Source organism: Anopheles stephensi, chromosome 2 (genome assembly GCF_013141755.1).
Source record: "Anopheles stephensi strain Indian chromosome 2, UCI_ANSTEP_V1.0, whole genome shotgun sequence".
NCBI lineage: Eukaryota > Metazoa > Arthropoda > Insecta > Diptera > Culicidae > Anopheles > Anopheles stephensi.
Window position 1 is genome coordinate 90505563 of NC_050202.1, and position 20061 is coordinate 90525623.

Here is a 20061-nt window from a genome sequence, read left to right on the forward strand (position 1 = left end):
AAAGGTTTTTATTTGTCGTCAGCTCGCTTATAAACTGCTTCTTTTTGTTCTATGCTGCAGGTTAAGGTATTATCGCTTCAAGAGAAGTCAGTTAACCCACCATGATTGAATTCGTTCCGAAAAACCGCATGGATCTTCAAAGAAAGAACCAAAAAAATAGCATGTTTCTACATTGTTTCATAAAATATTTCAAATTTATTTTCCGTTCATGTTACACATAACAGCAATTGATTTTTTTTAAGTTTTCAGTTATGGAATGCTTGCCATGGTTTCCTGCTTGCAGTACACCACAATAAGATTGCATAAAACCACCTTCGTTTCGCAGCGCAGCACTAACGGACTGTGTGTGTGTTGTTTTCTAATACTGCTTATATTACATAGTGACCGCACCAGTGTCTGGGAATGGAGAGTTCAGTTCGAATTGTGCAAACTACGAATACGAAACATAAAACCAATCTTTGCATGACTCCCGAGAAGTCATGCCCCGACTGCACGGATAAGATTTCCATGAATTCTCAATAGGCTTATTCAATGTACACGATACTAAACGATCAAACGGAACGGACTGTTCGCTTGTGCGTGTGTCTGGGTCATGCCATGCCAAGGATCTCCAAGGACGCTCGGGATTGGTTAGCTCGGATGCAAGGGGCAGCCCTAGGACACACTCGCGCGGATGGCGTTTAGCGTCTTCTGCCGAACCTCAAGAACACGTGATCCACATCCGTCCGCTTGCCGTTCTGTCCCGGTACCAGCATGTCGTCATCTAGGTAGAGAAAAGCTAAAATTGGTACAGTTCATTATCGCGTGTGTAGTGCCAGGGTCAGGGTAAGAAAGACACTCTCTACCATTACCAGCTGCCTCCTTCCGTATGTACGCGTTCAGCGCTTCCGCGAACTGGTTCGAGTTCTCTAGTGCGGCGCACACCTTCCGGAACTTGGGCGGCAGCTCTTCGATCAGTCTATTCTCACACAATGGCGGCATGGCGGAGCCTGCGACCAAACTGCACACTATCGCGAGCAACAGCACGATACACGTGACTGCTTTTAGTGCCGCAATCTGTTGGCTGAAAGTGTAAACAAACCGTGTGTGGTGGTGCCGGTGATAGATTAGGAGAGGTGTACTTAGGCTGCCGAAAAAAGTGAGCAGTTCGCCAGATGGGCTACGAATCGGAACAGCACCGAATAGGTAAATAGGCGAATCAATTAGTGTAACGGTCACGGTATACTGATAAGCGCTATTTGCATAGGAAGACACGAAAAGGCCTTTAGCTGGTAGTGTATAACACGTTGTGACGTTGAATTAAGGACTTTTAGGCGCATAGACTGCTTTAACTAATCGTTCCATCCATCGTTTTCCTCGATAGAATACCTGGCCATGTTTGATTTCCACCAATTGCTTCCGATAGCAGTTCCGACACTTCACCGAACACTTGGCCACTTGCACAACTGTAGCGTTTCTGCAAACGGTTCTCCGGCACTTTGGAAATGATCCACCAGCAAATGTCCGCCAACTGGAGCGATCCTGTATGGTGACAAATTGCGAACAAACTCTTCCCGTAGTGGTACAACGTTCAGGAATTTATACGATTCCCAGCCACCGGTTACTGTCCGCTGCGACGGCGCAGAAAGCGCGCTCGTCATCATCGGTGTGTGTTTGCTCCATCTGGTCGCGCTGCTGTCGCACTCCCCGGAATGGACTCCTGCCGCCCTATGTCCCTAAGGTATCGCCGGCATGGTAAGGGCTGACCGCCGCTTCTCCAGACGGAAGGAAAATTAAAAAGAAAAAACCCGAGCCGAGCCGGACGGACACAACGGTCTGCCGGACGCGGTTGATTTCATTTTGAAGTGGAATGTTGGATCGTTTACGAGTGATTGTGATTAATTTTTCAAAATTCATCAACCGCGGATGACTTGCTGTGGGGAAGCATTGCCGCGCTCCAGCTTCCATCCAGCTTTAGCAACCAGCAACAACTACTTGTTGACCTTTTGGAGTATGGCAGTAAATTAGATGTAGCAAAGCGGAAAAAAACCCCAACCAGATAATTATTTAACTGACATAAAGAAGTACTATAAGCAATAAGTAAGGGAGAGAAAATAAAGGAGAATTTCACCGAAAGCTCTGAGCGTGTGAGGTTTCGGCTGGAACTCGAATCCTAGTGAGCCTTACTCATTTGCGCCAAAGGTTCAATGGCTACCGTTCACAGCACCGTGGCAGTCACGTGGTACGGGTGCATATTAAAGTGGAAAACAAACCACAAAAAAGGCACACAGAAAGAAAGCAAACCCAAACGCTGGTACGTTTGAACATTTAAATACGCCACATTTACCAGCGCACTTCCACAACGACTTGTACCAAAGACCGATCGTAAATCGGTTCCACGCGAGAACAGCGCTCAGAAGCTTACCGATCGCCGATCGCCCTGACCGATTGAATAAACGCCGTTCTTGGGCGTTCTCGGGGTGTCGGATATCGATTCCCGGTGCTGACCTTTCGCCACCCCGGATCGCCAGTCAATTGCATGCAGGTTGAAACTGTTTAGTTGCGTTTCGACACTGAGCAGTTCCGCTTGTTCGGTGACCGGATGGGTGCAGCGAGGCGCTAGGTGCAAGTGTCGGTGGTGGGACAAACGCAAGGCAAAGGTTATAGTATACATTATTCCCAGCGCGAAAAAGAACGCGCGGAACCTTGGGAAAGTACCGAGCCGTGCTGGGGACGCGCGGTCAGCTCGCTAGATCGTCCGCGCTGGAGGCCTGCCGCAGCGATCCCAAGCTAGAAGGAATAGCAGCACGGACATCAGTCCGCCGTGTGCCGTGTGATCGAACAGAACAGCGTTTGTGAGTCGGGTTGATCGAGGAAGTGGTTCCCAAGTGCTTACGCCAGACATTACGGCTGTCCAAATCGAATCTATCGCGGCAAAGGGAGGTGCGTTTGGTGAAGCGAACTACGAAGTGCATTTAACGGCGTAACGGCGTCATTAGCGCGTGGTGCTCGGTACATCTCGAACCGGAAGGACAAGCATGGATCAACCCGTTCCGTCGAACAGTAGTTGTGTGCCGCCAGTGCCAGTGTGTTCCAGCCAGTCGGAGATGCTGAGCCCGCTTTACATGGAGGCGTACTGCCAGTCCTTGGAGCAGCCGGCATCGTTCTGGGGAGATTTGGCCGAACAGCTCATTGACTGGGATCAGCCGTGGGAGAAAGTGCTGGACGATAGCAACAGCCCCTTCACGAAGTGGTAAATATGAGAATGTGCTTTAGCTCGCTCAAACGGAGGGTTGTGTCGGTGGTCGACCAAGGAACGGAGCTCCTGGATCCTAAAAAAGTGTTTTTCAAAAATGTCACAACCGATTTGGAAGCTCCAGTGGAAGCTCGCCCTCCTTCCGGTTGACTCCATTCATACTCGCAGTCAACGAAACTCCTCCGCGTCGTATGTATATTTAATAGAAATCATAAATCATACCGCATTACTCACCGAGCTTGGTTCGCAAGCGTCTCGTCCGAACGACCGGAACTCTCCTTTGGGAAGCATCGATAATAAACTTTCCGCAAGACTCGCAATCAATATCCATCAGGCATTTGGAGGTGGCGTTGCCATCATGACGCGTGGACTCATAATGCCGTGTTGACAGGAGCCACCACACATACATCGCACACACATACACACACACAGACACGCCACAATATGGTTCAGAATTGCGGATTTTTTCTTTCACATTTTTGCATACGTGCTGAGATGTGCTGCTTGCGTGTGTTTTATGTACGCACATTGTGTCGGATCACCAACAAAAAAAAAGAAGAAGAAGGAATGCTGTCCCCTTTATAACCCCCCCGACAAGACTGGCGACGCTGGCGGTGCTGAGGTTTATCACTCTATATGAAAATGAGGACAATGGTCCAGCTTTCGAGTCCTCGTCCGGGTGGCAAAAATGGCGGGGAGAATATGTTTATGTTTCGTCTTATCTTCTCGGCGAAAGGCAAGCGCCCGGGTTCGTCTCTAGCCCACGCACGGGCGCACGGGAACGGAGCAAGAGGCATGCAATTAGGAAAGCCTTAACGGTGTCTATTGTAATTTTCGCCTTGTGTAGGTACGTCGGCGGAAAGTTGAACGCATGCTATAACGCGATCGACCGCCATGTGTTGGCCGACAAGGGCAGCAAGGTGGCGCTCATCCACGATAGTCCCACGACCAACACGGTGCGCCACGTAACGTACAACGAGCTGTATGACAAGGTAGGCAGGAACGTTTGCTACCCTTTTTACCCTCTTTACCCGGGGCAGAACTTGTGGCCATTTGCCTAATGTACTTAATGCTTTATTGTTTCGGGTAACTCTATTTACACCTAACCCCTTACTAACGAGCTCGAGCTTATCTCAAGGTGTCCCGTTTGGCCGGTGGACTGCGAAGGCTCGGCGTACAGAAGGGCGATCGGGTCGTCATCTATATGCCGCTCATACCGGAAGCTATCATCGCCATGCTGGCCACGGCTCGGCTTGGCGCGGTCCATTCCGTCGTTTTCGGAGGATTCGCGGCGAGCGAGCTCTGCACACGGATAGAGCATGCCGAGCCGAAGGTGATCATTGCGGCGAACTGTGGCGTGGAACCGCACAAGATTATCTACTATCTGGACATTCTGCACGAGGCGGTTGCGATGTCGCGCTGGAAGCCGCTCAAGAACATCATCTACAGACGGTCGAACATACTGATGTCGGACCTGGATGAGACGTGGGACGTAGCCTGGGAGAATGCGCTGGACACGCCGGTCGACTGTGTGCCGGTGGATGCGAACGATCCACTCTACATTCTGTACACATCCGGCACAACAGGTGGGAGTTGGAGTTGGCTGTTGACGCTTTCTCTCCCTTTCTCTCTCTCTCTTTCTCATCTCCTATTACAACGCTCCTTATCTCTCATGCCCAGACAAACCGAAGGGTATCCAGCGACCGATCGGAGGACATCTGGTAACGCTGATGTACACAATGAACACGATCTACGGCATCCAGCAGGACGACGTCTGGTGGAACGCGTCGGACCTCGGTTGGGTCGTCGGCCACTCGTACATCTGCTACGGGCCGCTGCTGTACGGTGCCACCAGCGTCATGTACGAGGGCAAGCCCGACCGAACACCGGATCCCGGCCAGTACTTCCGCATCATCGACCAGCACAAGGTATCGGCCATCTTTTCCGTTCCTACCGCATTCCGCGTCATCAGGCGCGTGGATCCGGAAGTCACCCACGGGCGTAAGTACAGCCTCAAGTCACTGCGCGCCATCTTTATCGCTGGGGAGCATTGCGATCTGGAAACGATGGTAAGTAAACGATCGTAAAGCGCTTCATCATCACCGACGGGGAAAAGGATTAAGGGGCGCAGACGTCCGGGGGACATCCATTAGTCATCATCGTAGTACTGGGAACGCCTTATCGGGCAAATAACCTTATCTTAAGGGTTGAAAGCGAGCGCAACACATCCTGCCGGTACGGTATCGAACAATTCCATTTCGATTTTATCGCCATGACGGTCCGACTCTGAGACACCACACTGGCAACTACTGGCCACTCGCTACCGCTAGTTAAAGCAGCAGTTTGGTGTGTAGTTTTCTGTCGAGTTCTATATGTGTAACTTTTGCATCCGATCCGCATCCCACGCGCCACCACCCCAGCCTGTGTGTGTGTATGATGATGCAGGCGTATGCGTAACGGGCGTTATTTATAGACGCAACATGCTCGAAACTAGCTGCTAGCGAGCTTACCGTACCAGGCAGCTGGCTGGTACAGGCTGAACCAGCGCTGAATAAACAACACCTACGTTACCGCACGACAACGTTGGCCAATGTTTAGTGCTAACTGTACGGAAATAGAGCACGATAGAGGGAACATGTGCGGCGCTCGCTCTGGACTCCGGCACTTTTGTGTCCAGCGATCGCCCGATCCGAAAGCTCGCCCGACCCATAGCCATAGCGACGTAACAAAGCCCAGTAAGAAAACAGCATGCCCATTATTATGATTAGCGACTTTATTGTTATCACAAGCAATTGTTTATTAGTTTTTTCAACAAAACCGGTTTATAAATTGAGATCTAAAGAAAAAATATGATTACCTTCCTCCGCTGACTCATGCGCCTTATCTTAACCACCCGGAAGCGACAGGATGATGATGGTGGTGGTGGTGGTGGATGAGCATTGTGTGTGTGTGTGTGTGTGTCCTTTTGCTGGGATAAGTTGTGTAAGCTGGGCGGTCTACCCCTTACGAACTAAAAGCTAGGCCCGTCCGAGGGTACAATACGGACGCGCGCCCACCGTAGCGTAGCCCTCCCTGCTGTTGCCCCCGCATTAGTTTAGACTTATATCGAAAGTTAGGATACGTTAGATGTAGCAGCACAGAACCAACCTTCTTCCATGGGTGCCTCCCTCCTTTCGCCTTCTGCTCGGTAGAAATGGATGCGCAACATCTTCAAGGTGCCCGTGCTGAACCAGTGGTGGCAAACGGAGACCGGCTCGGCCATCACGGCGACGTGCGTCGGGTTTGCACAGAACCTGCAGACGCCACCCTTCACGACGGGCCTCCCGTTCTGCGGGTACGATATCTACGTGCTGGACAAGAACGGGCACGAGGCGAAGACGAACGAGCTGGGCCGTATCGTGGTGAAGCTGCCGCTTCCACCGGGCAACATGGCGACCCTGTACCGCAGCGATGAGCTGTTCCGCAAGACGTACTTCCAGCGGTTTCCGGTAATGATCCTCCACTTTTGTCAGTTTGTTGAGACTCACCCTCTCTCACTGTTTGCGTGGATCGTTTGCGTTGCTAGGGCTACTACGACACGATGGATGCCGGGTACAAGGACGAGAATGGGTACATCTACGTGACGGCACGCGATGACGACGTGATCAATGTGGCCGGGCATCGCATCTCCACCTCCAGCCTGGAGGACGCCATACTGCGCCATCCGGATGTGGCGGATGCGGCCGTCTTCGGGGTGCCCGAACCGACCAAGGGCCAGATACCGCTTTGTCTGTACGTGACGAAGGCGAACGTCTCAAAACCGGCCGCCAAGATGTCGGTCGAGCTGATCAACATCATCCGGGAGGTGATCGGACCGATCGCCGCCTTCAAACTAGCCGCCCAAGTACAAAGCCTACCACGCACCAGATCGGGTAAGTGTTCGCCGACCGACCAGCTGTATCAGCCCGTCCGCTGTTTAACCATCGGTCCTGGTTATCGGTTTCTTCCCGCGCAGGCAAAACGTTGCGCAAAGCGATGGCAGATCTGGCCGCAAACAAACACATCACCATACCGGCTACGGTCGAGGATCCGACGGTGTTCGTCGACGTCAAGCGTGCGCTGCGCGAGCTGGGTTACGCCATGGCCGCTCCCGATCCGGAGCTGCGACCAACCGTAAGATGAGCTCCCTGAGGAGATGGAGCTGGGAGTAGCATCAAGCAGCATCAAGCAGCAGCAGCACTGACGTATTTTGCACGTTTCGACTCTCCACTCGATTCGAGTTCATTTTCCGTTTTTTTTTTTCCTCCCATTTTCCCGTTTTCGCCGCTCCTCTGTTGTAGTAGAGTTAACGTTATTACTTGCACCTAATAAAACTAGCAAACATGGTAAAAGGCTTAGGAAGAAACCCCGTGAAACCCCCTCCGCATTGCATTCTCGAGCGCGCGCATAATGTCTGAGAGACGGGCAGAGAAACAACCGAACCGGGCCCACCGGCGAAGTCCACCGGTCGCTCGCTGTATTGCTTTCCCCAGGCGAAGTAAAGAGGGGGACGGGGGGGTATTTAATAATACTTGTGCGGAATCCGTATTCCGCCACGGTTACGTTCATGGTTGCTTCACGGCGACGGCGGGGGTTTTGCTTAGTACTCCAGATGCTTTATTTCGTAATCGAGCCCGTTACAATCTTCGGAGAAGTAGTCTAGTATGCTCGGATCCGGCAGATAGGTGTACATGGGCTTGTCCTGCGCACAGTCCAGCATCATCCGGTGGCAGTTGTTGGCCGTCAGCATGCTATCCGTGTCGGACACGAGCAAGCTCTCGAAATCCATTGCATTGTCCTGGTACGAGTCGATCGTATCGCTGGCGGTGGCGGATGGTGTCGACAGCTGGTCTAGCAGGTTCTGGTGATGGGGCTGCTGTTGCTGGTGCTGTTGTTGGTGATGTTGCTGTTGCTGCTGCTGCTGCTGTTGATGTAAATTAAGATGATGATGGTTCTGTTTGTTGGCATGTTTCGACGAAAATGATGTGCTTCCCAGCGCTCGGAAGCAGCTGCTGGGACTGCTGCTGGTGCTGCTACTACTGCTGCTGGTGCTGGTACTTGCGACGGGCTGATCCTGCACGGAAAACCGGACCGATCCGATCGTGGCCGCTCGGCTGCCACTGCCATCGTAGCTGGTGTTGTTGTTGCTGTCACTATGATGCTGATGCTGAAGCTGCTGACTCGCGTGATGCTGCTGTAGATGATGCTGGTGATGGTGCAGGCTGCCGAACGTTAGCGGCTTCCCGTTGGCAGACTGATCCATCAAATCCAGCTGCAGCATCACACTCGCACCATCACCACAGCCAGTGCCCGCAAGATCATTGTTGTTCAAGTACGCATGCTGTTGGTTCGCATGGTCGTGCAGCATACCGTCGTGCATGTGCTGCGATGGTGCCGGATCTGTAAAACCGTTCGATAGCAGTTTACCCCCGTTGGTAGCGTCCTCTCTGCTAGAGAACAACCCGATCGCTTGATGCGGAGCCGTGTGCTGCCGATGCTCGCCCGTGTCGGCCGGATCTGGCTCGTGGTTCGTTATCATCGGGAACGGCCCATCACTGTCCAGCGAGTGCATGTGAAAGTCAACCAAATCGATATCGCCAAAGTCGTTCAGCATCATCGTGTCCTGCTGCATCGACGCATCTTCCGTGTCGTTAACCGTGTCGAAATTGACCGATTTCAGGCTGAGCGAAAGGTCCTGCATGTCTCCGCCGCCAGGTCGGCCATTCCCATTACCGCCAGCCCTGCCAACGATCGTGCCCATAGCGGACCCGGCCATGGGCGCCATACCACCGCCACGTTCTTCGTTTGCATCCGTGCTCATCGTCAGCCCGGATATGGTTGGCTGCACCTGGCCGAGCACCTTGTCCAGCGTAGGCCGATGCGTTGGGCTACGATCGACGATGATATGCTCGCGCATATCATGCCCATAATCAACCGCGGTGGGATTGGCGGCTGTGAGTCCTTCGAGCAGGAAGCTTCCCTCGAGCGCTGGGACACTTGCTTCTGCTGAGACGTGCTCGAGCTCGGTCGTTTGGTCGGCTGTGGACGGCCCAATCGCATCAACGCTGGGCGGATCGCACGGGTCCGCAGTCGATATGGAGAACGGTGAACCGACCAGCATCGGACCAAGCGAGGTCGGGGGCAGTGGCGGCGGTGGTGGCGGCGGTGGAGCAACGCTGACCACCATCGGCTGTGTTGTGTCAGCAGTACCCGGCCCAACGAAGGGATTATTGCACAGCGAGCGGAATTGTTCCAACTCTTCCTGGCTCTTCTTCAGCTGCAGCTGCAATTCCGCTATGCGTTTCTGCTGCTCGGCCAGCAAGCTATCTTCCAGCTCGGCCGACTCCGTGGCTCCTCCTGCTCCTCCTCCGGTGGGAGACCCCAGCGCAAGAGAGCAGTTAGGATCGATCGACTTGATTAACGGCTTCAACCGTTCGATAAGGTTCGACTTCGTCCCGGACACGGCCAGATTGTACTGTTTGCAGTACTTCTTCAGCTGTGACACCTTCAGCTTATTTAATGTTTCCACCGCAAGATCCACCCCGGTGGCTGGTGTAGAGGGCAGCGTGCCGCTGCCACTACCGTTACCCCCGGCGGTGGAGCCTTTGTTTCGGGAAGATCCACCCGTACTGAGCGGAGAATCGATCGGGGTATGATCGCTGCCGGTGATTTCTTCCCCATCCGTGGTGATTTGCGGTTCGCGGCTGGACGGCGAAGAGACGCCCGTCGGTTTTTTGCACATCTCTTCCAGATATTCCAGCAGGTACTGCTGCTGCATGATCAATTGATAGTTGTTGTCGGATCCACCGGACCCGGTACCGCCACAGCCGCCGTGCCCCGCCAAGGACGACGAGGAGGCCGAAGAGCCCTTGTGAGCATTTGGCGGACCCTTGTACTCGTGAAACTTGATCGGCTTTGCCTTGGTGATGCTCTTCGACTTGCTTTTCTTCTTCACCAGCTTCTCTTTGCCGGACGTGAAGGTGGTGCTGTTGCTGCCGAGAAGCTTCATGTCCGTCGGCAGCGTTGTCATGGTAAGATTGGCACTTGGCGTTGGCAGTATTGGTCGGAGCGCGGTGGTTGGCGTGCTGCTGGTGTTACTGGTGCTGTTACTTGCTGCGATGGTGCTCTTATTACCCTTGTTGCCCTGCTCCATCGGGACGGTGGCAATGGTCGTCACGACTGGCGTCGCTATCGCGGCCAGCACCGTCCCATCATTCACGACGATCGGTATCGTTGGCTTTAGGGTAAAAAATTCCGGTTGAGCTACTGGTGCTGCTGCCGCTGTTGCTAGCACTGTTTGAGGTTGTTGTGTTGGAGCGTGCAACGGTTGTAGCTGTATTTGATGCTGCAGCAGTGTGGCGCCAGGCCCCGGCTGGCTTACCAACGCTACCGCCACACTGTGCAACGATTCACCCTCGGAACTTAGCGAATCTTCACCCTCGCCCACCATGCTGGGGGTGGTGGCCACGGATACGTTCGATTCGTCCAGCGTCGACGCATAGTCCACCAGCCCTTCCTTTACCATGCGCTCGATCGGTTCCTCCACGTGCAGGATGTTCTTGCCGATCAGATCGAGCGGTCCCGGTCGGTGCGATATCTTCGAGTTGAGATGATCCACCAGCAGCGCCTTCTCGAGCATTCGGCGCTTTTCCGCCAAGCTCGGGTCCACGTTGCTGTCGCATTGCTCGAGGATATGACGCTGTTCCAGTTCCACGCGATCGGGCCGCTTTTTGATCTTCGCCTTCAGCATATCTCCGGTCTTGGCCCGTTCCAGCTGCCTGCGCTGTTCGTATATTGCCGGGGATGTTTTCAGTGCTGAAAAAGCGGACGATAGCCAAGCATCCGAGACGCGTGGACGATTAGTAAAGCGCTTCAATATCACGAGTCTGACAGAGGAAACTCACATGGCATTATTCCTTGCTGAACGAGCTGGTCGACGGTACGTCGTACCGATAGCTTCACTTTTAGTGCTGTACAGAAACATTTTAAAACAATGCAATTAAAAATGACTGCAGACGATCCGACGATTTCGAGGACAGACAGTTAGCTTACATTCTTTGTTCTTGTCCATGGCGCTTTGCAGTGGACTGCTATCGATGATCGCTTTCGGGGGAGACACTCGGGAGTAGGATGTGCTTGCCTGTGGTGCTGCACCTTCATCTAATACTACGGTATGTTGCTGTAACCGATTTGTCATGTTCGGGTCCATGTCCACCACCTCGTCTGTGCAGGCCGAAAGTAAAACGAAAACGAATTGCTCTGTAGTTTGACCATCAATTGAAAATATCGAGCCTAAATCCCCGTTCCACGGTGCAGCCCCGTTGCGTGCAGCGACCACCTTTACGCATCGCCTTCGCCGGCTCGCGTAAGAAGAAGATGCGTACCCATTTGGCTGGTACTACTGGGTACTTATCACAGCTGCAGTCCAATTCGATGCGTTGCCGATAGAAGCATCATCTTGCGTGCACAATTCTTTTCAATTCTTCTTCACCGATAATGTCTGTCTAGCATGCTCGGGGGCAATGCGTTTATCGCTTCGCCGTGTGTGTCTTAAGGCGAGCTCAACAACCACACCACCGCCATAGTCGCGTATTTCGCGTGGATGGGTAGCGCAGCCACGGGCAAGATTAGTCATATGTTTTTTTATAAGACATTTTCCCGTACGTTCCGTTGCTAGACCGCACCGACCGTAGTTTCAATCGATGCTAGCCCCGCTAAATGCTTCATCCAGCACAGTTTCACACAAATGGTGTACGATTTTGCTCACAAAAAGAACTGCACAACTCGCTGCACCGTATTTACACCGTGTACGCATAATTTGCCATTAAGATTTTTTCTCCCTTCGTTCTTTCCTTCCCTTCTTTGCGCGGTGGGAGCAACCAACATCTTGGCTGCTCGCGAGCCATCGCCCTTGGTGCGGGGCGGACGGATTTTGGCCCCGCCGTGCAGAAACCACACTTACCCGCAAGAAACAAGCGATCCTTGTCCATTTTTGCGCTGGTTGCGACGCGTTTTCTTAACGGAGAACAAATAAATTATATTTTAATAATACCGTAATTCAATGGATAACAAGTAAACACCAAATTTTTTCATGTCGAATACGGTTAGCTCCCCGAGTTGACAGCTCAGTGCGTGCTAGCAATTTCAAGAACGGTGGCTGTATTTTTCGATTTTTCAACACAAAAACTTATCCGCTGATAACTTGTTCAATGAAAAGATTGCACTTCGACGTTTAGGTTGCCACCAGTTTTTGTTAAAATACTATTTTCTCTATGAAACTACTACACACGATCAATTAATTTTCATACGCTAGCTGCGTACCATCGGTTCGATCGAGAGTCGAGTAGGCAACCGGCGCTTGTAAACACATGGCGTGTTTGCAATTGTGTCAAATGTCGACAGATGTTCAATATTCAGCCGCGTCTACACGGTGCTGCTGTATTTTAGATCATCTACATTTCAACCTTTGTTAAATAATAGCAACAAAACCATCCCAAGTGGTAAGTATTTTACAAACAAATTGTACACAAACTATTTTTGGTGCGTACAAAAAGCCCCACCAGCCCGAAAAATGACCCCGTTTGTTTTTTCTTTGCCTTTTCTATTGCAAACATTTTCCACACCTGAGCGCTTGACACTTGGGGTGCCAGTTTTTGACATTCAAATCTTCCAAAACACTTTCGCAGAAATGCGAGCTAGTGGAAGGGAAATTATCGATATGAACTGAAGCGCATCGGAGTTTTCCATCTTCTTGTGACCAGAACGCGATATCGTTTAATCCATCTTCGTTTTAGTTGTGTTTAATACAGGAAGTGAAGCATAAAAGCAACGCCACGGTACGCGTTTACGGTTCCGAGTTTTGGAAAACCCCGTAGCTTCTTTGCACAACATTCTTCCGGACAAGCGGGATCGTCTGCTTGTGTGGTGTACTGTATTCCAAGAAGCGAAAAAAGTCTGTGTGTTCACCGCAAAATTGTTCTGTAATCCTCGTGCTCGCGGATCGGTTGTGCTTCGTGTACCTTTTCGTCAGTAAATCCCCCTGCCCGTTCGAATGTGAATCATCACAGCGCTCCAGTTGAAGAAACAGTAGCTGCAAGAAACCTGTGCAAAACTTGCATCCGTGGATATGCAATCAACCAACACGGTAGTTAGCATAGAGCTGTAGTCTGGCAAATTGGTGCTGTGAGACTGTTTTCTCATAAAAACGTGCGAAACAACGCATTCCAAGAAGCACGTTTATTTTTGCATTTTGTATCAAAGTAAACAAAGTCCAATGTTTCTCCCCGATCGGTACACGGCACGGGTGGGCTGGCTTCGTCCGGGGACCACCCCAGTCCTAGTGTGCAAAATGATCTAATGCGAATGTGTGTCATTCGCGGAACAAAAATTTCACATAGTAGACCTGGCAAAACAAAGCTGGCGAAATTTTTGTTGTTGCCATAATCGAATGGGGTTTAAAAATAACGCCCATTACTAATACCGGATTCTTTTTTTGGTTCACTTTCGTTTAATCTTCTGTCCCTGCTGTCCGCGACACGGGCGGGGGCGGTACAGGTTGTGATGGAAAATAATCGCACCAAGACGTCGGGCAGCAGCCATCGGCTGAATCCGAATGATTTTTACTTCGGCAAAATGCTGGGCGAAGGAAGCTTCAGCTGCGTTTACCTGGCCAAAGAAGTTAGAACATCGAAGAAATATGCAAGTAAGTTCACTGTCGAACGGTGTTCGCGGTTTGCACGTTACCGTCCCTAATGTTCGTACCTCCCATTTGCAGTAAAAGTGTGCGAAAAAAGATTAATATTGCGCGAAAAGAAGCAGGAGTACGTGAAGCGCGAACGGGAGGTGCTTAATCGACTTACCGGGAAGCCCGGATTCCTCGGCCTGTACTGCACATTTCAGGACCGTACCAAGCTGTACTTCGTCATGACCTACGCCTGCAATGGCACACTGCTGACGCTACTTTCACGGCCTTCGTTCACGCTCGAATGCGCCCGGTTTTACGCTGCCGAGATACTGCTCGCACTGGAAACGATGCACAATCTGGGCATCCTGCACCGAGACATCAAGCCGGAAAACATCCTGCTCGACGGTAAAATGCACGTACTGATGGCCGACTTTGGTTCCTCCAAGCTGGACTACAAGGAGGAGGACGAGGAGCTGGTGACGGGTAGCGAGGAAGAAGCGAACGAGGAAAAGAAGGATGAACCGTTATCGCCACCCAGCACCATTTCGCGGAAGCTTGCCCAGCGGGTCCTGGTCGGTATGGTGGACGCGGACGAGGACGATACGGACGATGCCGACGACGGGCCACCGGCGGTCGGTCCAACCCGGCCCAACAAGCGTCGCAGTTTCGTCGGCACGGCGCAGTACGTTTCGCCCGAAATCCTCACCGGAACACCGTCGTCACCGGCGTCGGATCTGTGGTCGTACGGCTGCACGATCTATCAGATGGTGTGCGGTGTGTCGCCGTTCCGCGGTGCGTCCGAGTATCTTATCTTCAAAATGATTCTCAGCTGTCAGGTATCGTACGCGGATAGTTTCGATCCGGTGGCGAAAGACATCGTGGCACGCCTGCTGCAGCTCGAGCAACGCAAACGGCTGGGTGCTTGCAATAATCCACGGTACTGCACGATACGGCAGCACGCGTTCTTCGACGGGATCGATTTTGAGCATCTGCGCCAGCAACCCGCACCGTTGCCATCGACCACGGAATCAGTATTAAACAGTGACACCAGCTCGCTGAACAGTGTCTACTTCCCCGAGGGCATGCAGCCCGGTCTGGACGATCGGCAAATATCGCGCCTGTTCGATTTTAAGCTGGCCGAGCTGAAAGAAAACGAAGACGTGCCGGATGAGGAAGAGACCGACGGGGGAGGAGCGAGCGATGCTAGCACTGGTCGTGGAGAAAGAGGAGGGAGAGGGGGAGGAGGTGGTGGAGAAAAGGGGGACACGGAGACTCATCGTACCGGATCGTGCCGCACCGCAACTACTAACGTCGCCAGCCTAACACGTTCCGGCTTATCCTCGCTAAAGTTCTTCAAATCGGTCGAAGATGTGATGAAGAATGATCCCGGACCGGTTAGCCAATGGCAGCGGTTCGCCGACGGTGAGGAGATCCTTAAGTACGGCTTCATTTACAAACGCAAGGGATTGTTTGCCCGACGGCGTATGCTACTGCTCACGAAGCGACCGCGCCTCATCTACATCGATGCGGTCAATATGGTGAAAAAGGGCGAAATTCCCTGGACGGCCGATCTGTCGGTCGAGGCGAAGAACTTCAAAACCTTCCACGTGATCACGGTAAGCCGTCCGCGGGCACCGATTCGTTTGTTGGTGCCAATGTCTCTGATTTCGGTTCCCTTTCTTCCGCAGCCAAACCGAGTCTACTACCTAGAAGATCCGGAAGGATTTGCCCTCAAGTGGTGCGATACTATTACCGACGTTCATCGAAAAGCTTTCCTAAATAGCGAGAATAATGATAACAATGCCGTCAATCAAGGCGAATGAGATGCGCGTGTGTGTGTGTGTGTGTGTGTGGGAAAGAGATGCATGTGAGTGTGTGCGATTATTGAGCGTGTGAGTGTGTGTGTGTGTGTGTGCGGAACATCTTGTCGCCGGCTACTGCGATCGTGTAAATCATGCGTATAGGAATATAGGATAGGAGTGAAAACCTTATGAGAATGATGACTGTTAGGCAACAACACAGTTGGGCGAGTAATGCCACAATAATAAGCTAGGAATCAAGTAAAATATAGAACCACTTAAATCTGCTTTTTGCTTTTTGCTTTTCGTTCACCGAACGTCAGTGGTCAGAGAGAAAGAAAGTTAAAAGGGGCAACCGAAGCAGCGCATATGGAGCGGTTATCAGCGCGCTAAAATCTGGTCCCTTTGCGCCTTCTTTCGAGTGCAATGCAGCATCAGCTGATATGATGTTGGGCGCATACACGCGAAGCTGCTTCCTACGATATGCGAAAGGAACTCGCCACGATGTCCGGATATTGTTGGTACAACGTTTTATCGCTCCTGCTCTATGGCTGTACAGTGGCACTCATCTAAAATGGGACATTCTAACATTTAACCGATGCTTGAGAACCTCGAAAGATGTCTGATTTCCTTGAGTTAAGTCTGACAAAATGGGACATTCCGAAGAATAAGTTTCCCCGAATATCAAAGCTTGGTTATACGGAGACTTCGTACCCATGACTCAGATCCCATCGGCAAAGATACGTTCGTCAATGGGCCGTCTGCTGGATCAGGTAAAGTCGGACGGAGTATCCTACGTCCTACGTCGTACCGAGTATCCTGGACGAAAAAGAAATTCTTTTTTATCTGAGAAATACCTAAACATGATGTAGATGTCCAACCTTGGATGAGAGTCACTGTACTTACGCTTCGTTCCTGTACTGCCTGTGATAAGCGGTTTCCGCCACCGAGAGCGTAGCCAAGTTCTGAGCTGGAGCGGTACATGTGTTCATGCTGCTGTTCAGTTACTCTAGTTCCGCGTTCAGTTCAGTGTACTGTGGGCACAGACAGGACACGTCTTCGCTCTTGCAATTACAGGCTTTACAAATCAAACTAATATGCCAACGGCATACATCTTCCGGCCAGGTGGTCTTCTGCTGGTCCTTGTGGTGGTGCTTCTTTCTGTGAGTGTACATCAAACGCGTTTGATGTTCTGTATAAGAAAAGTACTTTAAAAAGCCGTGCGAAAGTGAAATCAATTCTGTTCTATAGTACAAACGCAGAAACAGCGTGTAGTGGTACACTATACGACGGGTTTCAAACTCCTGGAGACTCCTCTGAAAGACAAGGTCTCTTCGTAAACGAGACCTCTCATTAGAGGAAGCGCCTTGGAAGAAACCCTCGAATAGCCATTCCAAAGAACAATCCAGCTGAAGAATGCCAGTAGCAGCTTATCTCGCGCCCGAGCTAGTCCACAATATTTTTAGCTTCATGTCATGTGTTTTATCGTACATCCGTTGCCTTAACAACCCCATCCGAACCTTTTCCTTCACTCAAACAAGCTTCCACTTTATACGGGTTCGTCTGTTATACTTTCTTTAGCTGCTCCAGGCTGCACTGGCACGCGACCGATCGTTTGCCCTGCTCGATTGTCCACCAGAGTGTATGTGCGATAGAAGCTCGCCGGAAGTGGGGAATGGATCCAACAAAACTTCGAAACCATCGGCATCGGACGTGAGTGTGAAGCACTTGGACACTGGTGTACGCAAGTTATTTAAAATCTTTCCCTGACCTTACTTTCAAGTACGAAGCTGACGGAGGTGTCCCATCGTTCCATGCGCTGTGCATGGTGGGACAGGGCGCAGGGTTCGAGAAGATTGAGGATATCCTCTCGCTGGATACGACGGTGTTGAAGATAATTTACACCTCCCAAACGGAACAGTACCAACGTAAGTTAGTCGGCCGTGGGGAATGTTAAGCCAGTAACGTTAAGTGAATCGTATTTCAGTGAATGCGTCCAGTCTGGTCCGCTTTCGCCATCTTCGGGAGCTACACGTCCAGTCGGTGCAGGCCCAACTGTTACGCTTTTCACTCGACGCCGAGCTGCCCGTTGCGCAGCTTCACCTAGAATCGCTGGAACTCGTGCGGACTGCGCCACCTACCGTACTCGATCGAACATTGCCATCTCTGACCGAGCTCGGTCTGCAACCTTTGCCGGGGGCGAATGGAAACGATGCCAACGGTTATCAGATCGTTGGCGACGAGGAGGAAGAGATGGTGGTCAACAGTGGCACCGATACGCTCACCGAAACATTCGAGCTGGAGATCGTACCGTACGAGGTGTACAAGCGTGAATTGGCCAGCACCAGCAATGTTTCGTTTTACGGCTGGACCAACCTAACCGCGCTCGCCATTCACGACTGTCAGCTGGAATCGCTGCATCCCGACTTCCTGTACGGACTCGATCGGTTGGTTCGGCTGTCCCTTCAGCACAACAACCTCAAGATATTGCCCCCGTTCGCGTTCTACGGTGCTCCCAACATGCGTTTGTTGTCCCTCGCCCGGAATCGCTTGCTGGAGGTCAGCTACTACTCTCTGGCCGGGTTGCTCGAGCTGCAGGTGCTGGATCTGTCTGCCAACAACATCTCCAAGGTGTCGGAGCTCACGTTCCCACCGTTTCCGAAGCTGGCCAAGCTCGATCTGCGACAGAACCCTATCGAGTACGTGTTCGACAGTTCGTTCGCTATCGCCAACATGACGCGCTCGCTGTTCATCGGCAGCGATGTTGTCGGTCTGCAGGTCGGAACACCCAAACCCTTCCAAGGGTTGGCCCAGATGGAGCTGCTGGAGATCCGCAATCTGCATCTGCCCGCCCTCAACCAGTACCTGTTCCGAGGACTTCGATCCCTGCGCACTCTGCGGCTGCTGCAGGGCAACATCTCGTTCGTCGAGTACGACAGTTTCGCCGAGATGAAGAACCTGACCGAGCTGTACGCGTCCCGCTGCTCGATCGCCGCCATTTCCATGGACGCATTCTTCGGCGTGAAGCGCCTGCAGGTGATCGATCTGTCGTACAACCTACTGGCCGTGCTCCCTGTTGGGCTGTTCGACGAGCAGCTTCAGCTTCTCGAACTGTACCTGCACGGAAACAAGCTCACCCAGCTGCCCACCGACTTCTTCCGGCGTCTCGCCCCGGCCGTACAAATCGTGCGTCTGATAGAGAATCCGTGGGAATGCAGCTGCTCGATGGTACAGTGGCGTCAAGCGGCTACCAACCGACTGAAGGTTTCCTCCTCATCCGGCAACCCACTGGCCGCGTATGTGTACAGCAACAAGCTAACCCCTCGCTGTAGTGACCCTGCCAGGGGCATACAGAACCGCGGCGTGTACTATGTGATCCGCAAGAATCTCCAGTGCAGCGAGGACACTAACCGAAGCGCACAGAAAGCCATTCTGCGCATCAGTGAAATGAATCGCCGCAAGCAACAGACACTCTTGCAGAAACGATACCACGACCAACGACCCGCCCCAACGATTCGAGTGCCCGTCCCCAACGTTAATCCGGTACCAGCGGTGTACCAGCGGCCACAACATTCCCTGCTCTATCAGCAAAAGCGTCAACGGCTGCAACAGAAGCTCCACAGCAAGCTACGGTACGCGCCGATCGCAGCAAACGCCACGCAACGCATCATTAGCAATGAGATCGAGTACTAGTAATAAGTAACCAGGGCGCGCCCGACAGGGTTTCGCCGGAAGAACAAATAAAGTTCGAACCTTTTAGTAGATCCCTATTAAGCTAGCGTTCGATTCTTACCACGGAGAACCGGAATCTGCTGCACGTTCGCGACAACCTTTTCCAGGTGGAGCAGAAATACTACAGGCCTACTGCCATTGCTACAACACTCTTGACTTGACTTATCAGGCGCTACAACCGCTTTGCGGTCTTGGCCTGCTGTAACAATCCTCGATACCGCTCACGGTTTAGCGCCGTCGTCTGCCAATCCGTTATCCCGACCGTTCTGGCGGACGCATCAACGCCATCACTCCATCTCAATTTGGGCCTACCACGCCTCCTCTGTCCGTGTGGACGGCCTAAGAGGACTTTACGGGCTGGGTCGTCCGGTGTCATTCTCATGACGTAACCAGTCCACCGGAGCCTGGCGAGTCTAATTCGCTGCACGATGGTAAGATCATCGCACAGCTCGTAGAGCTCGTCATTTTAGTGGCTCCTCCATTGTCCTTCCACACATACGGGGCCAAAAATTCTTTTTGAGCATCTTCCTCTCGAACGCGGCTAAGAGGGCTTCGTCAGTTTTGGGCAGAGTCCATGTCTCAGAGGCGTATGT

General features: G+C 52.1%; 5 protein-coding genes across 10 annotated transcripts; 3 read left to right on the top strand and 2 right to left on the bottom strand.

Moving 5' to 3' along the window:
- Positions 1-164: 164 nt before the first annotated feature.
- On the bottom strand, positions 165-1569 carry LOC118505260 (dromyosuppressin). 4 transcript variants are annotated; one of them, XM_036040821.1, is made up of 3 exons: positions 1369-1569; positions 846-1063; positions 165-763 (listed from the first exon to the last, which is right to left on the bottom strand). In XM_036040821.1, the coding sequence occupies exons 1-3, from the start codon at positions 1374-1376 to the stop codon at positions 681-683; spliced, it is 309 nt and encodes a 102-aa protein (XP_035896714.1). In that variant the 5' UTR covers positions 1377-1569; the 3' UTR covers positions 165-680. The 4 variants fall into 4 exon arrangements, with proteins under 4 accessions (XP_035896714.1, XP_035896715.1, XP_035896712.1 ...); XM_036040822.1 differs by having other exon boundaries at positions 852-1063; positions 1369-1568; XM_036040819.1 differs by having other exon boundaries at positions 165-778; positions 1369-1567.
- Positions 1570-2338: 769 nt separating this feature from the next.
- On the top strand, positions 2339-7629 carry LOC118505186 (acyl-CoA synthetase short-chain family member 3, mitochondrial). 2 transcript variants are annotated; one of them, XM_036040642.1, is made up of 7 exons: positions 2340-3232; positions 4083-4227; positions 4374-4821; positions 4916-5304; positions 6427-6723; positions 6801-7146; positions 7230-7619. In XM_036040642.1, the coding sequence occupies exons 1-7, from the start codon at positions 3018-3020 to the stop codon at positions 7394-7396; spliced, it is 2007 nt and encodes a 668-aa protein (XP_035896535.1). In that variant the 5' UTR covers positions 2340-3017; the 3' UTR covers positions 7397-7619. The 2 variants fall into 2 exon arrangements, with proteins under 2 accessions (XP_035896534.1, XP_035896535.1); XM_036040641.1 differs by having other exon boundaries at positions 2339-3232; positions 6801-7629.
- LOC118505157 lies at positions 5991-12532 on the bottom strand. Of its 2 annotated transcripts, none has more exons than XM_036040551.1 (4): positions 12216-12532; positions 11306-11476; positions 11158-11223; positions 5991-11068 (listed from the first exon to the last, which is right to left on the bottom strand). In XM_036040551.1, exons 1-4 carry the CDS (start codon positions 12241-12243, stop codon positions 7854-7856), a joined length of 3480 nt encoding a protein of 1159 aa, XP_035896444.1. In that variant the 5' UTR covers positions 12244-12532; the 3' UTR covers positions 5991-7853. The 2 variants fall into 2 exon arrangements, with proteins under 2 accessions (XP_035896444.1, XP_035896445.1); XM_036040552.1 differs by lacking the exon at positions 12216-12532 and adding an exon at positions 11638-12154.
- A 380-nt stretch (positions 12533-12912) lies between these two features.
- LOC118505196 (3-phosphoinositide-dependent protein kinase 1) lies at positions 12913-16024 on the top strand. Its single transcript, XM_036040668.1, has 4 exons — positions 12913-13397; positions 13808-13955; positions 14028-15553; positions 15626-16024. The coding sequence occupies exons 1-4, from the start codon at positions 13380-13382 to the stop codon at positions 15758-15760; spliced, it is 1827 nt and encodes a 608-aa protein (XP_035896561.1). The 5' UTR covers positions 12913-13379; the 3' UTR covers positions 15761-16024.
- Positions 16025-16690: 666 nt separating this feature from the next.
- LOC118505188 (insulin-like growth factor-binding protein complex acid labile subunit) lies at positions 16691-19510 on the top strand. The gene is made up of 4 exons (XM_036040643.1): positions 16691-16899; positions 17318-17449; positions 17520-17664; positions 17724-19510. Exons 1-4 carry the CDS (start codon positions 16834-16836, stop codon positions 19427-19429), a joined length of 2049 nt encoding a protein of 682 aa, XP_035896536.1. The 5' UTR covers positions 16691-16833; the 3' UTR covers positions 19430-19510.
- Positions 19511-20061: the final 551 nt, after the last annotated feature.

What these genes read in the sequence shown, in the direction of transcription:
- LOC118505157 (XM_036040551.1), bottom strand. Translation starts at nt 12,243, where the DNA reads ATGGACAAGGATCGCTTGTTTCTTGCGG. An exon ending in GGATCGCTTGTTTCTTGCGG is followed by an intron (nt 11,477 to 12,215) that starts GTAAGTGTGGTT and finishes CGGCCTGCACAG; the next exon opens with ACGAGGTGGTGGACATGGAC. An exon ending in TCAGCAAGGAATAATGCCAT is followed by an intron (nt 11,069 to 11,157) that starts GTGAGTTTCCTC and finishes CCGCTTTTTCAG; the next exon opens with CACTGAAAACATCCCCGGCA.
- LOC118505196 (XM_036040668.1), top strand. An exon ending in AACATCGAAGAAATATGCAA is followed by an intron (nt 13,956 to 14,027) that starts GTAAGTTCACTG and finishes TCCCATTTGCAG; the next exon opens with TAAAAGTGTGCGAAAAAAGA. An exon ending in AAACCTTCCACGTGATCACG is followed by an intron (nt 15,554 to 15,625) that starts GTAAGCCGTCCG and finishes TTTCTTCCGCAG; the next exon opens with CCAAACCGAGTCTACTACCT.
- LOC118505186 (XM_036040641.1), top strand. Translation starts at nt 3,018, where the DNA reads ATGGATCAACCCGTTCCGTCGAACAGTAGTTGTGTGCCGCCAGTGCCA. An exon ending in AACAGCCCCTTCACGAAGTG is followed by an intron (nt 3,233 to 4,082) that starts GTAAATATGAGA and finishes CGCCTTGTGTAG; the next exon opens with GTACGTCGGCGGAAAGTTGA. An exon ending in ATTGCGATCTGGAAACGATG is followed by an intron (nt 5,305 to 6,426) that starts GTAAGTAAACGA and finishes TCTGCTCGGTAG; the next exon opens with AAATGGATGCGCAACATCTT.
- LOC118505188 (XM_036040643.1), top strand. Translation starts at nt 16,834, where the DNA reads ATGCCAACGGCATACATCTTCCGGCCAGGTGGTCTTCTGCTGGTCCTT. An exon ending in CGAAACCATCGGCATCGGAC is followed by an intron (nt 17,450 to 17,519) that starts GTGAGTGTGAAG and finishes CTTACTTTCAAG; the next exon opens with TACGAAGCTGACGGAGGTGT. An exon ending in CCAAACGGAACAGTACCAAC is followed by an intron (nt 17,665 to 17,723) that starts GTAAGTTAGTCG and finishes ATCGTATTTCAG; the next exon opens with TGAATGCGTCCAGTCTGGTC.
- LOC118505260 (XM_036040819.1), bottom strand. An exon ending in GAAGGAGGCAGCTGGTAATG is followed by an intron (nt 779 to 845) that starts GTAGAGAGTGTC and finishes TACCAATTTTAG; the next exon opens with CTTTTCTCTACCTAGATGAC.